General features: G+C 44.5%; 1 protein-coding gene across 48 annotated transcripts in view; it reads right to left on the bottom strand.

The window, feature by feature from the left end:
- The window catches only part of LOC110491067 (basement membrane-specific heparan sulfate proteoglycan core protein), a 158529-nt gene that overhangs the window by 23941 nt on the left and 116355 nt on the right, over positions 1-18233 (bottom strand). For 20 of the 48 annotated variants that reach the window (XM_036946987.2, XM_036946991.2, XM_036946995.2 and 17 more), the window contains 16 exons: positions 13208-13356; positions 12887-12964; positions 10743-10878; positions 10342-10502; positions 10064-10199; positions 9682-9825; positions 8002-8136; positions 7657-7838; positions 7190-7385; positions 6741-6920; positions 4713-4973; positions 4354-4516; positions 3425-3522; positions 2598-2864; positions 2357-2469; positions 2088-2235 (listed from right to left, as the gene is read on the bottom strand). In XM_036946987.2, the coding sequence (XP_036802882.2) occupies positions 2088-2235; positions 2357-2469; positions 2598-2864; positions 3425-3522; positions 4354-4516; positions 4713-4973; positions 6741-6920; positions 7190-7385; positions 7657-7838; positions 8002-8136; positions 9682-9825; positions 10064-10199; positions 10342-10502; positions 10743-10878; positions 12887-12964; positions 13208-13356 (2547 nt within the window). The remainder of the gene's footprint in view (positions 1-2087; positions 2236-2356; positions 2470-2597; positions 2865-3424; positions 3523-4353; positions 4517-4712; positions 4974-6740; positions 6921-7189; positions 7386-7656; positions 7839-8001; positions 8137-9681; positions 9826-10063; positions 10200-10341; positions 10503-10742; positions 10879-12886; positions 12965-13207; positions 13357-18233) is intronic. The other 28 variants (XM_036946996.2, XM_090202933.1, XM_090202937.1 and 25 more) reach the window with 3 other exon arrangements.

Genomic DNA, 18233 nt, shown 5'->3' with positions numbered 1-18233 from the left:
TCTGATAGGCTAATTGACACAATTTGAGTCAATGGGAGGTGTACCTGTGAATGTATTTCAAGGCCTACCTTCAAACTCTGTGCCTTTTTGCTTGACATCATGGGAAAATCAAAAGAAATCAGATTTTTTTTTATTTGACATTTTAGACAATTTCCAAACGCCTGAAGGTACCATGTTCATCTGTACAAACAATAGTACGCAAGTATAAACACCATGGGACCACGCAGCTGTCATACCGCTCAGGAAGGAGACGCGTTCTGTCTCCTAGAGATGAACGCACTTTGGTGCGAAAAGTGAAAATCAATCCCAGAACAGCAAAGGACCTTGTGAAGATGCTGGAGGAAACAGGTACAAAATTATCTACACTGCTCAAAAAAAATAAAGGGAACACTAAAATAACACATCCTAGATCTGAATGAATGAAACATTCTTATTAAATACTTTTTTCTTAACATAGTTGAATGTGCTGACAACAAAATCACACAAAAATAATCAATGGAAATCAAATATATCAACCCATGGAGGTCTGGATTTGGAGTCACACTCAAAATTAAAGTGGAAAACCACACTACAGGCTGATCCAACTTTGATGTAATGTCATTAAAACAAGTCAAAATGAGGCTCAGTAGTGTGTGTGGCCTCCACCTCCCTACAAGCCTGGGCATGCTCCTGATGAGGTGGCGGGAGGAGATCCTGAGGGACCTGGACTAAAGCATCCGCCAACTCCTGGACAGTCTGTTGGTGGATGGAGTGAGACATGATGTCCCAGATGTGCTCAATTGGATGCAGGTCTGGGGAACGGGCGGGCCAGTCCATAGCATCAATGCCTTCCTCTTGCAGGAACCGCTGACACACTCCAGCCACATGAGGTCTAGCATTGTCTTGCATTAGGAGGAACCCAGTGCCAACCACACCAGCATATGGTCTCACAAGGGGTCTGAGGATCTCATCTCGGTACCTAATGGCAGTCAGGCTACCTCTGGCGAGCACATGGAGGGCTGTGCGGCCCCCCAAAGAAATGCCACCCCACACCATGACTGACCCACCGCCAAACCGGTCATGCTGGAGGATGTTGCAGGCAGCAGAACGTTCTCCACGGCGTCTCCAGACTCTGTCACGTCTGTCACGTGCTCAGTGTGAACCTGCTTTCATCTGTGAAGAGCACAGGGCGCCAGTGGCGAATTTGCCAATCTTGGTGTTCTCTGGCAAATGCCAAACGTCCTGCACGGTGTTGGGCTGTAAGCACAACCCCCACCTGTGGACGTCGGGCCCTCATACCACCCTCATGGAGTCTGTTTCTGACCGTTTGAGCAGACACATGCACATTTGTGGCCTGCTGGAGGTCATTTTGCAGGGCTCTGGCAGTGCTCCTCCTGCTCCTCCTTGCACAAAGGCGGAGGTAGCGGTCCTGCTGCTGGTTTGTTGCCCTCCTACGGCCTCCTCCACGTCTCCTGATGTACTGGCCTGTCTCCTGGTAGCGCCTCCATGCTCTGGACACTACGCTGACAGACACAGCAAACCTTCTTGCCACAGCTCGCATTGATGTGCCATCCTGGCTGAGCTGCACTACCTGAGCCACTAGACTCCGTCTCATGCTACCACTAGAGTGAAAGCACCGCCAGCATTCAAAAGTGACCAAAACATCAGCCAGGAAGCATAGGAACTGAGAAGTGAAGTGGTCTGTGGTCACCACCTGCAGAACCACTCCTTTATTGGGGGTGTCTTGCTAATTGCCTATAATTTCCACCTGTTGTCTATTCCATTTGCACAACAGCATGTGAAATGTATTGTCAATCAGTGTTGCTTCCTAAGTGGACAGTTTGATTTCACAGAAGTGTGATTGACTTGGAGTTACATTGTGTTGTTTAAGTGTTCCCGTTATTTTTTTGAGCAGTGTATTATTCTGACATCTCACATTCTTAAAATAAGGTGGTGATCCTAACTGACCAAAGACAGGGAATTTTTACTAGGATTAAATGTCAGGAATTGTGAAAAACTGAGTTTAAATGTACTTGGCTTAGGTGTATGTAAACTTCCGACTTCAACTGTATATTGCCTTCCACAGTGTTTCTATACAGCTGACTGACCATGGACTTTGAGGGTCGTTAAGGCCTCCACTTTGCCCTGCTTGTTGGAGGCAGTGCACACGTAGATGCCAGAATCCTCGTGGGTCACTTCGGGAACCGTCAAGGTGTTGACTACCTGTCTACACTTAGGAGGGAGTTCCCCATCCAGCTAGAGAGAGAAGGACACAGAACATGATACAAAGGGTCAAATCAGGATCCTGTTCACCAGGCACAAAGCAGATGAAAATGGTCAGAAACAGATAGGCATTATCTAATAGTTTGTTGGCTACCTTGGACCATTTGATGGCAGGCACTGGGTATCCTGATGCCACACAGGGCAGGACAGCATCTGATCCCACTGTCACTTCGTTCAGCTCTGGCAGAGCTGCGATCTGGGGTAGGGCTTTACAAAGAAATATCCAACAATACATGATCAGAGGGGACAAGGGCTATAGGAGTACGCGTGTTGTGTCTTTGTGTCTATGTGTGTTTGCAGACGTGCAGGTGCAGTACACTTCTCTTTCTACTCACACTGGACATGTAGGACCACCTGAGACTGCACAGAGCCCACGTTGTTGGTGGCAGTGCAGCGGTACTGTCCAGCGTCAGCATCAGACACCTGCTCGATCTTCAGCATGCCTCCCTTCACCATGATGTGTGCCGGCAGAGGCCCTCCCACCCTGCTCCAGCGCACCGTGGGCTGGGGCTCACCGATTGCCTGGCACTCAAACTCCACGGAGTTACCCACCATCACTGTCTGCACAGCGGTACGTACGTTGATCATCACCTTGGGCAGGGCTGTAGACGGGAGAGAGTTAATACCAACATTAAATTAATGCTGGAATGGATATATTTAGGGGGTGTCAAACTCATTTTGCCCCGCAGGCCGCATTCAGTCTTCACCAAGGTCCGGAGCACTGCAACTAAAATGTGTTATATCTCCATGCCGTCAAAACAAGCAAATAGTCCTCTAGCCATCGCTTTTAAAATGTTCCATGCTCCCTGACTGTCTAACATTCGTTTCATTGACTGTTAGCAAGCTGGACAGAGAAAATATACTATAAAATGTAGGTCCACTTCTACACAGTTTCAGTTTGGTTTTAGCCATTTCAATGTCAATTGAGATCATTTCCCCGCCCCCAAAATAAATAAAAAAATCACCCCCCTGCGGGCCAAATTGAATGAGCTCGTGTGCCGGATCTGGTTTGCGGGCAATATGTTTTATGCCCCTGATTTCGAACAGAATTATAATAGATTGCATAGAGCGACTATACAAAAGTCTCCGCTGTTATAACTCAGGGTTGTGTGTCAAAACGCGTGTCAGTGTGTCTCAGTGATTTTGTGGATGTTGGACAGACCTTGGATGGTAAGCTTGGCGGAGTCCTGGGCCTGGCCGTGAACACTGGTGGCTCTGCAGATGTAGATGCCCTCGTTGCGCTGCTCCAGGTTCTCAATCCTACATAAAAGTACACAAACGTATCAGCGCAAGACAGATGACGGAAATGCACTTCCTGATTTTACCAAGTGGGACGTGACCCTGGATCATCATCTGGTTGATCCGTGTTTCCTGTATGCTGGGAATTGGGAAGCAAGTTCAGGGAGTGTATTTAATAAATAAATTAACATAGACCAAAACAAGAAACACGGGTAGCTTACAGACATGAACACTGGAACAGAAACAATAACGCCTCGGGAAAGAACCAAAGGGAGCGACATATATAGGGAAGGTAATCAGGCAGGTGATGGAGTCCAGGTGAGTCTGATGAGGGGCTGGTGCGCGTACCGATGGTGAGAGGTGTGCGTAATAATGAGCAGCCTGGTGACCTCGAGAGCCGGAGAGGGAGCATACACGACAGATCATCATTTAGTTGTGTTGATCCTGGATCGTATTTAAGTTAGGTTGATCCTGGATCATCTTTAAGATGTGTTGATCCTGGATCATCTTTAAGTTGTGTTGATCCTGGATCATCTTTAAGTTGTGTTGATCCTGGATCATCTTTAAGTTGTGTTGATCCTGGATCATCTTTAAGTTGTGTTGATCCAGGATTGCATTTAAGTTGTGTTGATCCAGGATCGCATTTAAGTTGTGTTGATCCAGGATCGCATTTAAGTTGTGTTGATCCAGGATCGCATTTAAGTTAGGTTGATTCAGGATCGCATTTAAGTTAGGTTGATCCAGGATCGCATTTAAGTTAGGTTAATTCTGGACCCTCATTTATTTGTGTTGATCATTATAGGTATTTTGACTGCCTGCTGTGAAGTTTCTCTCCTGGTGGGTGTGACTCACCTCAGCACCCCATCTTTGATGTGATGGTTGGGGGGCAGGGCTCCTCCCTCCTTCAGCCACTCCATGGTGGTCCCCAGGCCTCCTGCAACAGAGCAGGTAAACTCTACAGCACTACCCCGGGCCTTTACCTCCACCTGAGGAGACACACGCACTGCCAGGGGGGCTACACACACATCCAAACATCCACACCAACACATCCACACACCCACACAAACACATTCTGCTTTGAGTTCCCAGTCGCATGGCTTTTAGGTTTGCTTTTCATGAAAGCATTTCCCATTGCAAAGTAATTGAGCTGTCGGCTCAATTTGGTTTGCCAAATAAGAACAGACAAAGCTGTAACTGAGCACAGTACTTACACCTGACAGTGACTGTGGCATGTGCTTCACTGGTGCCCACTTTGTTGGTGGCGACACACTTGTAGGTGCCAGCGTCCTCGGGTGTGGCTAGGTTAATCTGGAGGTCTCCTCCTTGGACGTCGGCCCTGGTGGACAGGCTGCCATTCAGCTTGGTCCACTGGAAGAGCAGGGGGGGAGTACCATGGGCCAGGCACTGCAGTCGGATCACCTCGCCCACACGCACTGCCACGTCGTCGGGCAGGGAGGTGGCATAGGGAGGAGCTGTGTCCAAGGAGGTTTAGTGAGTAGAGACAGGTACTGGTATTGAGACATTAGGATGATTTGAACATGACCTGACCTGTTCACCAGACGTGCTACCTTGTCCCGGACCTGCTGTTTTCGACTCTCTCTCTACCGCACCTGCTGTCTCGACCTCTGAATGATCGGCTATGAAAAGCCAACTGACATTTACTCCTGAGATGCTGACCTGTTGCACCCTTGACAACCAATGTGATTATTATTTGACCCTGCTGGTAATCTATGGGCATTTGAACATCTTGAAGAATAATCTGGCCTTAAAAATGGCCATGTACTCTTATAATCTCCACCCGGCACAGCCAGATGAGGACTGGCCACTTTTAAGAGCCTGGTTCCTGTCTTTGGTCTCTTCCTAGGTTCCTGCCTTTCTAGGAAGTTTGTCCTAGCCACCGTGCTTCTACATCTGCATTGCTTGCTGTTTGGGGTTTTAGGCTGGGTTTCTTTATAGCACTTTGTGACATTTGCTGATGTAAAAAGGGCTTTATAAATACATTTTATTGATTGATTGATTGATTGATTGGACAATGCTACTCATGAGCGAAGCAAGGAACGGGCACCGAAGACCAACATTCAGTCACAATGCAAAGCTATGTTTCATATACACTAGTGGACCAGTTCCTTATTATCTATGTTGTGTATCAATCTTTCAGTTTACTCGTGTTCATATCTATACACTTCCGGTCAAAAGTTTAGGGTCACATAGAAATGTCCTTGTTTTGAAAGAAAAGCACATTTTTTGTCCTTTAAAATAACATACAATTGATCAGAAATACAGTGCAGACATTGTTAATGTTGTAAATTACTATTGTTGCTGGAAATGGCAGATTTCTTATGGAATATCTACATAGGTGTACAGAGGCCCATTATCAGCAACCATCACTCATGTGTTCCAATGGCAAGTTGTGTTAGCTAATCCAAATTGGTCATTTTAAAAGGCTAATTGATCATTAGAAAACCCTTTTGCAAACTAGACACTCTAATGTACTTGTCTTCTTGCTCAGTTGTGCACCGGGGCCTCCCACTCCTCTTTCTCATCTGGTTAGAGCCAGTTTGCACTGTTCTGTGAAGGGAGTAGTATACAGCGTTGTACGAGATCTTCAGTTTCTTGGTAATTTCTCGCATGGAATAGCCTTCATTTCTCAGAACAAGAATAGACTGATGAGTTTCAGAAGAATGTTTCTGGCCATTTTGAGCCTGTAATCGAACCCACAAATGCTGATGCTCCAGATACTCAACTAGTCTAAAGAAGGCCAGTTTTATTGTTTCTTTAAATCAGAACAACAGTTTTCAGCTGTGCTAACATAATTGCAAAAGGGTTTTCTAATGATCAATTAGCCTTTTAAAAAGATAAACTTGGATTAGCTAACACAACATTGGAAACATTGGTGCCATTGGAACACAGGAGTGATGGTTGCTGATAATGGGCTCCTGTACGCCTACGTAGATATTCCATTAAAAAATCAGCCGTTTCCAGCTACAATAGTAATTTACAACCTTAACAATGTCTACACTGTATTTCTGATCAATTTGATGTTATTTTAATGGACAAAAACTGGACATTAAACAAGGACATTTCTAAGTGACCCAAAACTTTTGAAAGGTAGTGTATGTGTACCCATATCTATCTCCATAGTGTTTCTGTACAGACTGGGAACTTGCTTTCAATTATGAAACCAATCTATCGCTCATGACTAGCTGGCCAGACCAGCGTGCACAAATTTTGAGACTCACTCTCCACGTCCAGCATGATGGTGACTTCGGTGGTGCCCATGCTGTTGGTGGCGTTGCAGATGTACTCTCCAGAGTCTGCCCGGCCAACATTGGGCAGGATCAGCGTGTTGTCCACTACCTTATGTCTCCAGGGGAGAGGGGCACGCAGCTTAGACCACGTGATCTTAGGGACAGGGAAGCCTGAAGAGTTGATTTTGAAAGCACAATGAATATCAGTGTGTGAAAAGGACTTGTACAGTCAATTATTTGTCATGCCAATTCTATGATCTTAGCAAAGAGGAGGTGACTATAACATCCATTTCCTCTCAGCTCTCATTTGCATAATATCATTTTACTTAAAAGTATTCTCTGTACTAACAAGTATCAGTACAAACAATACAAAAATTATTCTCTTCTCAGTTCTCTTTGCTATAGTACTCATTTGTGTAATTTAAAGGTGGATTAGTTACCGTGAGCGTCACATCTCAGTGTGGTGCTCTGTCCCTCCACCACCACCATGAGGGGATCGGGCACAGAGGCACGGGGCGTGACGGGCACCTGGGCAATCCCCTCCACGATCACCTCCACCCTGGTCTCTGTGGTGCCCTCGTCGTTGTGGGCTGTGCACACATAGGTACCACTGTCCTCTGGACGGGCCACTAGGACCTGCGGAAGGGGAACAGCATTACCGGGTCTGCCCAGCGTAGAATAAATAGCACACCCTGTCATTTAGTTTAGCGCGAAAATGAATGATATCCAAATACTAGGGCAGGTTACCCAGACACAGATTAAGCCTAGTCTTATACCAAGAAGCCATTTGAATTGAGAACCTAGGATTCAACTTAATCTGGGTTTAGGAAAGCACAAAAGCTCAGTAACAATGACTTGGAGGTTTCATAGGAAGTTGAGGATCAGGAACACTAATGCAGTACACTACCTGCATGACGGCGTTGGACTCCATGGGCACAGGGCTGCTAAGCATGGTGTTGCGGGCGCTGTCCAGTCTGTGCCATGTGACAGATGGGCGTGGCTCCCCGGAAGCCTGGCACTCCAGGTTAATGGGTTCACCCATCCTGACTCGCACGGGCCCTTGAGGGGTGACGGTTGCTACAGGAGACTCTGGAAGGAAGGATGACATCATCACGACGAACAACCATTTGGTCACTCTGTTGCCACGGCAATTACTAAGGGGGTTGTAACAGAGGGCAGATGCTCACGGTGAACCACACCAGAAACATCAACACCGTATGTGTGTGTGTGTGTGTGTCTGTGTGTGCCATACCTCTGATGATCAGAGAGACGATACTCTGGGTGATTCCAAACAGGTTGGTAGCCACACAGTTGTAGGTGCCCTGGTTGCTAGGGCGGGCGTCAGCGATGGTGAGGACAGTGCCGTAATGGCCAACCTTCACATTGTCTACAGAATGAAAGGTTTCATGTGGAATCTTTTAGTCTGTCAAGTACATCTCTGACAAGCAGCAACGTTGTGTGTTTGATTAAAAACATAGCTAAATATGAAGGAAATGTAACAGGATACAGACTATATTATAGTACTATATATTACTGTAGATATTGCAGGTAGTTTGCTTGTGTGGATAATGACATGATTCTGACATCTGAAATGAATATTACTAAATGCAGTGGTGTAAGGTAATTAAGTAAAAATACATTAAAGTACCACTTTATCTGTATCTGTACTTTACTTTACTAATTATAAGTTTGACAACTTTTACTTCAATTCATTCCTAAAGAAAATAATGTACTTTTTACTCCATGCATTGTCCCTGACACCCAAAAGTATTCGTTATACAGTATTTTGAATGCTTAGCAGGACAGGAAAATTGTCCAGTACATCCCTGGTCATCTCTACTGCCTCTGATCTTGCGGACAGACTAAAGGGAAAGAGGGATACCTAGTCACTTGTACAACTGAATGCATTCAACTGAAATGTGTCTTCCACATTTAACCCGACCCCTCTGAATCAGAGAGGTGCGGGGAGCTGCCATAATCGACATCCACGTCTTCGGTTCGGCGCCGGGGAACAGTGGGTTAACTGCCTTGCTCAAGGGCAGAACAACAGATTTTTACCTTGTAAAAAGCTCAGGGATTCAATCCAGCAACCTTTCCGGTTACTGGCCCAATGCTCTAACCACTAGGCCACATGCTTCGTTTGAAAATGATGTCTGAGGGTTGTAGTCTGAGGGTCTTATGTCTGAGGTTTGCTATCCGTAAATTAGGGTTGCTATTCGTAAATTTAAAAAAAAAAACATGAAAATTGCGCTCTCTGGTTTGCTTAATATGAGCAATTTTGATACGTATATAAGTATATTTTTGCAATTTAATTTACTTTTGATACTTAAGTATATTTAAAACCAAATACTTTTAGACTTTTACTCAAGTAGTATTTTCTGGGTGACTTTCACTTTTACTTGAATCCTTTTCTACTAATGTATCTTTTCTTTTACCCAAGTATGAGAATGGGATACTTTTTCCACCACTGACTAAATGCCTTTCTGCAAAAGTCGTATGGAATTGGAGCCTCCCGAGTGGCGCAACAGTCTAAGGACCCAGGTTCGATCCCAGGCTGTGTTGCAGCCGGCCGCGACCGGGAGACCCATGAGAAGGCACAGGGGAGGGTTTGGCCAGCCGGCATGTCCTTGTCCCATCACGCTCTAGTGACTCCTTGTGGCAGGCCTGACACACGCACGCTGACTTCGGTCGCCAGCTGTAAGACAGTACGGTGTTTCCTCCGACACATTGGTGTGGCTGGCTTCTGGGTTAAGCAAGCAGTGTGTCAAGAAGCAGTGTGGCTTGGCAGGGTCGTGTTTCGGAGGACGCCCTCTCCTGAGTCCATACGGGAGTTGCAGCGATTGGACAAGACTATCTACCAATTGGGGAGAAAAGGGGTAATAGTAAAAAAAGAAAAGTTCAGACTTATTGAACTGAATGGGAGGGGCCTCACCAGGAAGGGGCTGGTTGTTGGACAGTTTCCACTCCAGCCGTATGGGCTCTGCTCCACCGTAGACTCTGCACTTGAAGCTGGCTGACTCTCCCTGTCGCAACGCTGCACTTTGGGGCTCAATGGAGATGATGGGGGTCTGCAGACCTACTCCAGGAAATAGAATAGAAAAACATACTCTCAGAGGTCACTTTAGGGAGGGTTAGAAAACAAACAACTGGAAAAGTACCACTGTACCTGACGAAAGGCCACTAAATAAAGTTCTCTAAAAAAACAGATGTTCCTACTGCATATGCCTCTGGCTGTTTCACCATCATCCCTGGTGATATCAGTGGGGAGGATAGTTTCATTGTACTGTCACAGAGAGAATGGCTTAGTGACTTACGAGAGGAGGTGGCAGTGACTGAGACAGAGACTGAGGCCTGACGGACAGGAGTACCAGGCCCTCCCTCCACAAGACAGATATACTTCCCAGAGTCATCTGGACCGGCAGAGAGGATACGCAGCTTGGTGCCCAAAACCTACGCACGCACACACACACACACACACACACACACACAGTACATATGAGTGACTATTCAGCTGAAATAAACAGAACAGATTTTCATGACATTACCAATTAGCTTTTACTAGCTGTGCGTGTATGTGTGTGTGTATTCCAACCTGGTGATTGGCGGACAGGCGTCCACTTTCCCTCCTCCAGGTGACAGCAGGTGGGGGGTTACCAGGGACAAAACAGTTGAGGTCCAGGCTCTGTCCCTCCTGGACGTCAGCTATGGAGGGCTGGATGGTGATGGCTGACGAGATGGTGTCTCTTCCTATTGCTACACAGCAACAAACGCAGGATACAGACATTTACAAAAGTTATATTACTGTCAACACACAGCAGTACTCCTCTGGGGTAGGTTGACCTGGGTCGTGTTCAGTAGGGCGAAAACGTTTTGAAACAGAATGAATCAGTACTATCTGAACTTGTCCACTACAATACAGCAGTTTTTATATATTGTTGCACAGCATTTTAAAATGTGTACCCTACTGACAACGATCCAAGTGCGACCTCTCACCTCTATTGACGGTGACCTCGATGCGAGCCTCTGAGGATCCGATGGAGTTGGTGCCCACACACAAGTAGGTGCCAGAGTCAGACGACTTGATGTTAGGGATTAGCAGGGTGCCAATGTCTGTGCGCTCCATACTGGCCTAGAGAGGACACGGCAACGATGAAGAAGAGGGATGAAGACTATGTCACAATGGCCTTAAGACACGGACTACTGTGGTATGAACTACCTGACAATGATCACGTCTCTACCCAAATCCAATAGAAGGACACCATACAGACACATGAGATGACTTACCTTTAGAGAAACGCCTACTCTATAAACATTGGATTTCACAGACCACAAATGGTGCAAACAACAGACATACTTGACATGATTTTTAATCCATGAGGAGGCAAAACCAACAAAATCACATCGCAGGTGGATCTTCAGCATATATATATATATATATATATATATATATATATATATATATATATATATATATACACACCATTGTTATACGGTTGTGATTTGTGACAATGTTTGTGTTATGATAATCATTAAAAAGGCTTTTCAGCTGTGCTTTGCACGAAAGAAAACAAAAAAAATCAAACCAGTTGGTTGGTTGTTGAGAATAATAATGTTTCCTTTCATCAACATTACTATGATGATTCTACAGGTACAACTGTTGAATTGACAACGAATAATGATCACCATTGAAATAGTTACCAATGACATACAGTAGATGTCTTTGACACTAGTTAGTAGTAGACTACATTAGGTATAGAAGTATGTTTTGTCGTCCATCGTAGTATGTTTTTGGACACTTTTGTACACTTAAAATAATCGTTGTTGAACTGATTCAGTACAATGTTGACAGGAATGGGAAACTGTTAGGGAATTAAGATATATGACATAGGCCTTTGAGCCAATGGTTTCATCACAGGCAATACAAATCTTCTCTATCCATGTATGAAATCACTGGAAATGCATTACAGATGTTTCCTAATACTTACAACATCATCAACGCTATGCCTTCATCTCTAAATGAATCCCAATGTTCAACAACCAAACACAATAGTAAGACAGCGTGATCCTCTTTTCCAATGGGGAAATAATCAGCCTGTGTATGGTAATGTCAAATCGAGTCCCTAAGCAACTACTTCACACTTAACTATAAAGGACAGTGGGGTGGACCTTGTCAATATTTCAAACCTTATAAAGCATCAGCGTGTAAAATGGACCAGTGTTTTGGCTGAGAATACACAGTAGTACACCTAAAGATAATTTAAAGGGGTGTGTCTAGAGGGAATTTAAAGGGGTGTTTCTAGATGGAAAATTTAATGGGGTGTGTCTAGGTAGAGTATTTAAAGGGGTGTGTCAGGCCTGGGCTGGGTGGATTACAGTATCTGGGAGGTGGTGGTGGTGTGGCATCCATCCGTGGATAAAGCTGCTTAGCTCCGGGCGAGTCAACCGTGAGGGCCAGGCTAAAGTGAGCAGAAGCCGTGGCGGGCCCGGCTCAATGTGTGTATGAACCCATTCACAAGTTTTCAAAGCAATCCATTTGCGAGAGCACACAGAATTTCTGCGTGGCCGCACGGCAGAGCCCGAGTCCCCCTGGGAAAAGCTGACACAACGCTGAAGCTCCATGAGGCAGAACAAAGCCCAGGGCCTCGGGTGGCAGAGAAGACACGAGGTACGGAGGGAATAACCCAAAGCCCCTTGGTGGGGGGGGGCAGGACCTGGCACGAGGAAGCAATGTCCCAAATACCTAGCTATGCCCTGGGGCCTGGGTGTGTACATAGAGGAATACTAATAATAATGTAAACAGAATGGAGGGGATCAATATTTTTTTTAGGACAAACAAATGTCAGGGATGATATGATCATGTGGACAAATTTGAAAATGGAGGACGATGGATGGATGTGACACTTATAAGACAAAAACAACAACTAAACCATGCCATACGCATCATGGAGGCTTTGTAAAAAGCTATTTGCTTGTGGTGAATGAATGGTGGTTACCGTGTGTGATGATGAATCAAAGGAACGTTTGATCATGCTTTTAGTAGAGTGTGTTGAAGGGTCAGTAGAGGTCAGTAGAGAACAACAGGTGGGAAGTAAGAGATGGGACAGACAGACATCGAGACAGAGGACAGATGGACAGACCTGCAGCTCCTCAATACGTCTCTGTAACACATCGAGACTGTTGCTTTTAAACTGTTGGAAACCGTGAGAAGGAATGGCCTGAGCAAAACGTCAAGGAAAAAGGGGGGGAATAAAAAAGGGGGAGAAGGAAACACAAGAAGGAAAAAACAACGGTATGTCAAAATACACCAGAATTCACTTTTTCACCATACAACCCACGGTGAGATACCAGCACCATATATTATATACAATACATAATAGTTACTCTTCAGATCAGGATATATCCCAACCACATCCTGAGTCCCAGGCAGAAAGTATCAGATAGAAAGGACCTGTGTTTACCTGCGGGGGGAGTTGTCCTTTCTGTTTCTTCCAGGTGAGTCCGGGGCTGGGCCTGCCTCCAGCCCTGCAGTACAGCCTCAGAGTCTCACCCTCATAGATGTCCACCCTCTGGGGGCTCACCTGCACGTGGGGCAGGCTGGCACCTGAAGCTTTCAAGCACACAGGAAGGAAACAGGAGATGACCAAATGAGTACCCAACAAGACTGGTAGATATATGGGCCGGATGCAGAGTATTCTCAAGTCACAATACCACCCTATGAACCTGTGACATTGGCCTGCTGTTGATGTTGAGACCCACTGTGTACGTAGGGCAGGGGTTCCCAAACCTTTTGGCTTCCTGACCCAATTGAGGTGTGTTTTGAGTCGCGACCCACCATAAGTGAAAAAACATACACACAAAGAAAAAGTCAAAAAGTAGATTCATCATCTCTTCTTCAAAACATTCAACTGAATATAGATTTGAGTATGGTCTTTAGTGACCAATTTTAAGAACTGACTGTATAATTAGGAAATGAGTTGTGCAGGGTTTTTTGGGGGGATCAAAATGGGGCTTAGATGGTGAGATATGGCGCAGAAACGGGCTGAATTCTGTCTGGGCCCTGGGCAAGAACATTTGAGGCGCTCATCTTGGCAGCGGAGAGACAATTGTGCAATTTTAAAGATCATTTCCTGCAAATCTACACATTTTGCCATGGAGCTGAAAGAACATTTTGCAATTTTAAAGCCAATTTCCTGCAGTTCTATACATTTTGCCATGGAGCTAGGAGAGAATCGTTCAGTTTTAAGCTTAATTTCCTGCAATTCTACACATTCTGGCATTACTAATGCTGCGTTGTTATGCTCAAACATAACAAATTCAATGGGGGGCCTGATTGTCGAGCTTTTATTTTGGTGACTGTAAATTCTGAAAGATTGTCGGCTGTTATTAAAAAATATACACAGTACCTGCCAAAAGTTTGGACACCGACTCATTCAAGGGTTTTTCTTTATTTTTTTTTACTATTTTCTACATTGTAGAATAATAGAGAAGACATCGAAACTATGAAATAGCGCATCTGGAGTCATGTAGTAACCTTTACCATCGGTCCTATTAGCCAACGTACAATCAATCGATAATGAAATAGACAAACTAAGATCACGTAGATCCTACCAACGGGACATTCAAAACTGTAATATCTTATGTTTCACCGAGTCGTGGCTGAACGACAACATTAATAAACATACAGAGGGCGGGTTTTACGCTTTTTCGGGAGGATTGAACCGCGGCCTCTGGTAAGACAAGGGGTGGCGGTCTATGTATTTTTGTAAACAACGGCTGTTGCACGAAATCTAAGGAAGTCTCAAGGTTTTGCTCTCCTGAGGTACAATAACGATAAGCTGTAGACCACACTATTTACCAAGAGAGCAGGAAGCACCAGTGACTCTCAGGGGTGCCTGCTCAGTCCCCTCAGTCCCTTTTCAGTCAATCAAATGTAATCAGTCTAACAGATTTATAAAGCCCTTCTTACATCAGCTGATGTCGCAAAGTGCTGTACAGAAACCCAGCCTAAAACCCCAAACAGCAAGCGATGCAGGTGTAGAAGCATGACTACATGGCCAGGCACGACTCCAACACCATCATTACGTTTGCCAATGACACAACAGTGGTAGGCCTGATCCCCAACAACGACGAGACAGCCTATACGGAGGAGGTCAGAGACCTGGCCGTGTGGTGCAAGGACAACCTCTCCCTCAACGTGATCAAGACAAAGGAGATGATTAATTAACAGGAAAAAGAGGACCAAACATGCCCCCATTCTCATCAACAGGGCTGTAGTGGAGCAGGTTGAGAGCTTGGTGTCCACATCACCAACAAACAAACATGGTCCAAGCATACCAAGACAGTCTTGAAGAGGGCACGACAAAACCTATTCCCCCCTCAGGAGACGGAAAGAATTTGTCATAGGTCCTCAGATCCTCAAAAGGTTCTACAGCCGCACCATCAAGAGCATCCTGACTAGTTGCATCACTGCCTGGTATGGCAACTGTTCGGCCTCCAACCGCAATAGAGGGTAGTGCGTACGGCCCAATACATCACTGGGGCCAAGCTACCTCTATATCAGGCTGTGTAAGAGGCAGGCACTAAAAATGGTCAAAGACTCCAGCCACCCTAGTCATAGACTGTTCTCTGTTACCGCACGGCAAGCGGTACCGGAGCGCCAAGTCTAGTTCCAGACGGTGCCCCCTGCACATTGACTCTGTACCGGTACCCCCTGTATATAGCCTCGCTATTGTTATTTTAATGCTGCATTTAAATATTTATTATTATTTTGATCTATTTATCATCTCTTTTTTTAAATATAGATTTTTTTACAGTTTTTATAGATTTTGTTTATATTTTATTTTTGTGTTTTTCTATATACACTACCATTCAAAAGTTTGGCGCCACTTAGAAATGTCCTTGTTTTCCATGAAAACATTCATGAAATGAATTGCAAAATGAATAGGAAATATAGTCAAGACATTGACATGGTTATAATTAAAGATTTTTAATTTAAATAATAATAAAATAAATAATAATTGTGTCCTTCAAATTTTTATTTCGTCAAAGAATCCTCCATTTGCAGCAATTACAGACTTGCAGACCTTTGGCATTCAGGTTGTCAATTTGTTGAGGTAATCTGAAGAGATTTCACCCCATGCTTCCTGAAGTACCTCATACAAGTTCGATTGGTATGATGGGCACATAAGTATCAAACGGTCAAGCTGCTCCCACAACAGCTCAGTAGGGTTGGGATCTGGTGACTGTGCTGGCCACTCCATTATAGACAGAATACCAGCTGACTGCTTCTTCCCTAAATAGTTCTTGCATAGTTTGGAGCTGTGCTTTGGGTCTTTGTCCTGGTGTATGAGGAAATAGGCTCCAATTACGCGCCGTCCACAGTGTATGGCATGGCTTTGCAAACTGGAGTGATAGCCTTCCTTCTTCAAGATCCCTTTTACTATGTACAAATCTCCCACTTTACCACCACCAAAGCACCCTAGACCATCACATTGCCTCCACCATGCTTGACAGATGGCGTCAAGCACTCCTTCAGCATCTTTTCATTTTTTCAGCGTCTTACAAATTTTTTCTTTGCGATTCGAACACCTCAAACTTAGATTCGTCTGTCCGTAACACTATTTTCCAATCTTCCTCTGTCCAGTGTCTGTGTTATTTTGACCATCTTTAAATTTTCTTTTTATTGGCCAGTCTGAGATATGGCTTTTTCTTTGCAACTCTGCCTAGAAGGCCAGCATCCCGGAGTCACCTCTTCACTGCTGACGTTGAGACTGGTGATTTGCAGTCAGGTCAAGATTATTTAATGAAGCTGCCAGTTGAGGACTTGTGAGGCATCTGTTTCTCAAACTAGACACTCTAATGTACTTGTCTTCTTGCTCAGTTGTGCACCGGGTCCTCCCACTCCTCTTTCTATTCTGGTTGGAGCCAGTTTGCACTGTTCTGTGAAGGGAGTAGTACACAGCGTTGTAAGAGATCTTCAGTTTCTTGACAATTTCTCGCATGGAATAGCCTTCATTTCTCAGAGCAAGAATATACTGACGAGTTGCAGAAGAAAGGTCTTTGTTTCTGGCCATTTTGAGCCTGTAATCGAACCCACAAATGCTGATGCTCCAGATACTCAACTAGTCTAAAAAAGAACAGTTTTAATTGCTTCTTTAATCAGCACAACAGTTTACAGCTGTGCTAACATAATTGCAAAAGGGTTTTCTAATGATCATTTAACCTTTTAAAATGATAAACTTGGATTAGCTAACACAACGTGCCATTGGAACACAGGAGTGATGGTTGCTGATAATGGGCCTTTGTACACCTACGTAGATATTCCATTAAAAATCAGTCGTTTCCAGCTACAATAGTCATTTACAACATTAACAATGTCTACACTGTATTTCTGATCAATTTGATGTTATTTTTATGGACAAAAAAATGTGCTTTTCTTTTAAAAAAAAACAAGGACATTTCTAAGTGACCCAAAACTTTTGAAGGGTAGTGTGTATATATATATATATATTTTTTTATTTTCTTAAAACTGCATTGTGGTTAAGAGCTTGTAAGTAAGCATTTCACTATAGTATTCGGCGCATGTGACAAATACAATTTGATTTGATTTAAGGTTGGGCAATTGTGGAGGCCAGGGCATTTGATGCAGCACTCCATCACTCTCCTCCTTGGTCAAATAGCCCTTACACAGCCTGGAGGTTTGTTGGATCATTATCCTGTTAAAAAACAAATTATAGTCCCACTAAGCGCAAACCAGATGGGATGACGTATCGCTGCAGAATGCTGTGGTAGCCATGCTGGATAAGTGTGCCATGAATTCTAACTAAATCACCACTACACCATCACAGCTCCTCCTCCATGCTTCACGGTGGGAACCACACACGTGGAGATCATCCGTTCCCCTACTATGCGTCTCACAAAAACACGGCGGCTGGAACCATACATCTCAAATTGGACTCCAGACCAAAGGACAGATTTCCACCAATCTAATGTCTATTGCTCGTGTTTCTTCTTATCTTCTTATCTTCTTGTCCTCTAGTAGTGGTTTCTTTGCAGCAATTCGACCATGAAGGCCTGATTCACGCAGTCTCCTCTGAACAGTTGATGTTGGCATGTGTCTGTTACATGAACTCTGTGAAGCATTTATTTTGGCTGCAATTTCTTAGGCTGGTAACTCTAATGAACATATCCTCTGCAGCAGAGGTAACTCTGGGTCTTCCTTTCATGGGGTGGTCCTCATGAGAGCCAGTTTCATCATAGCCCTTGATGGTTTTTGCGACTGCACTTGAAGAAACTTTCAAAGTTCTTGACATTTTCCAGATTGAATGCCCATCATGTCTTAAAGTAATGATGGACTGTCGTTTCTCTTTGCTTATATGAGCTGTTCTTGCCATAATATGGACTTGGTCTTTTAAAGTTTAAGTTTAAACTGTAAGTGTTTTCCATCACAAAAAAGTATATATATTTTTATATATACTGAACAAA

The sequence above is a fragment of the Oncorhynchus mykiss genome, chromosome 16 (genome assembly GCF_057628025.1).
Source record: "Oncorhynchus mykiss isolate SJ-2025 chromosome 16, ASM5762802v1, whole genome shotgun sequence".
In the NCBI taxonomy this organism is placed as follows: Eukaryota; Metazoa; Chordata; class Actinopteri; order Salmoniformes; family Salmonidae; genus Oncorhynchus; species Oncorhynchus mykiss.
The sequence above is the reverse complement of the archived record's forward strand: the minus strand, read 5'-3'. Positions and strand labels throughout refer to the sequence as shown.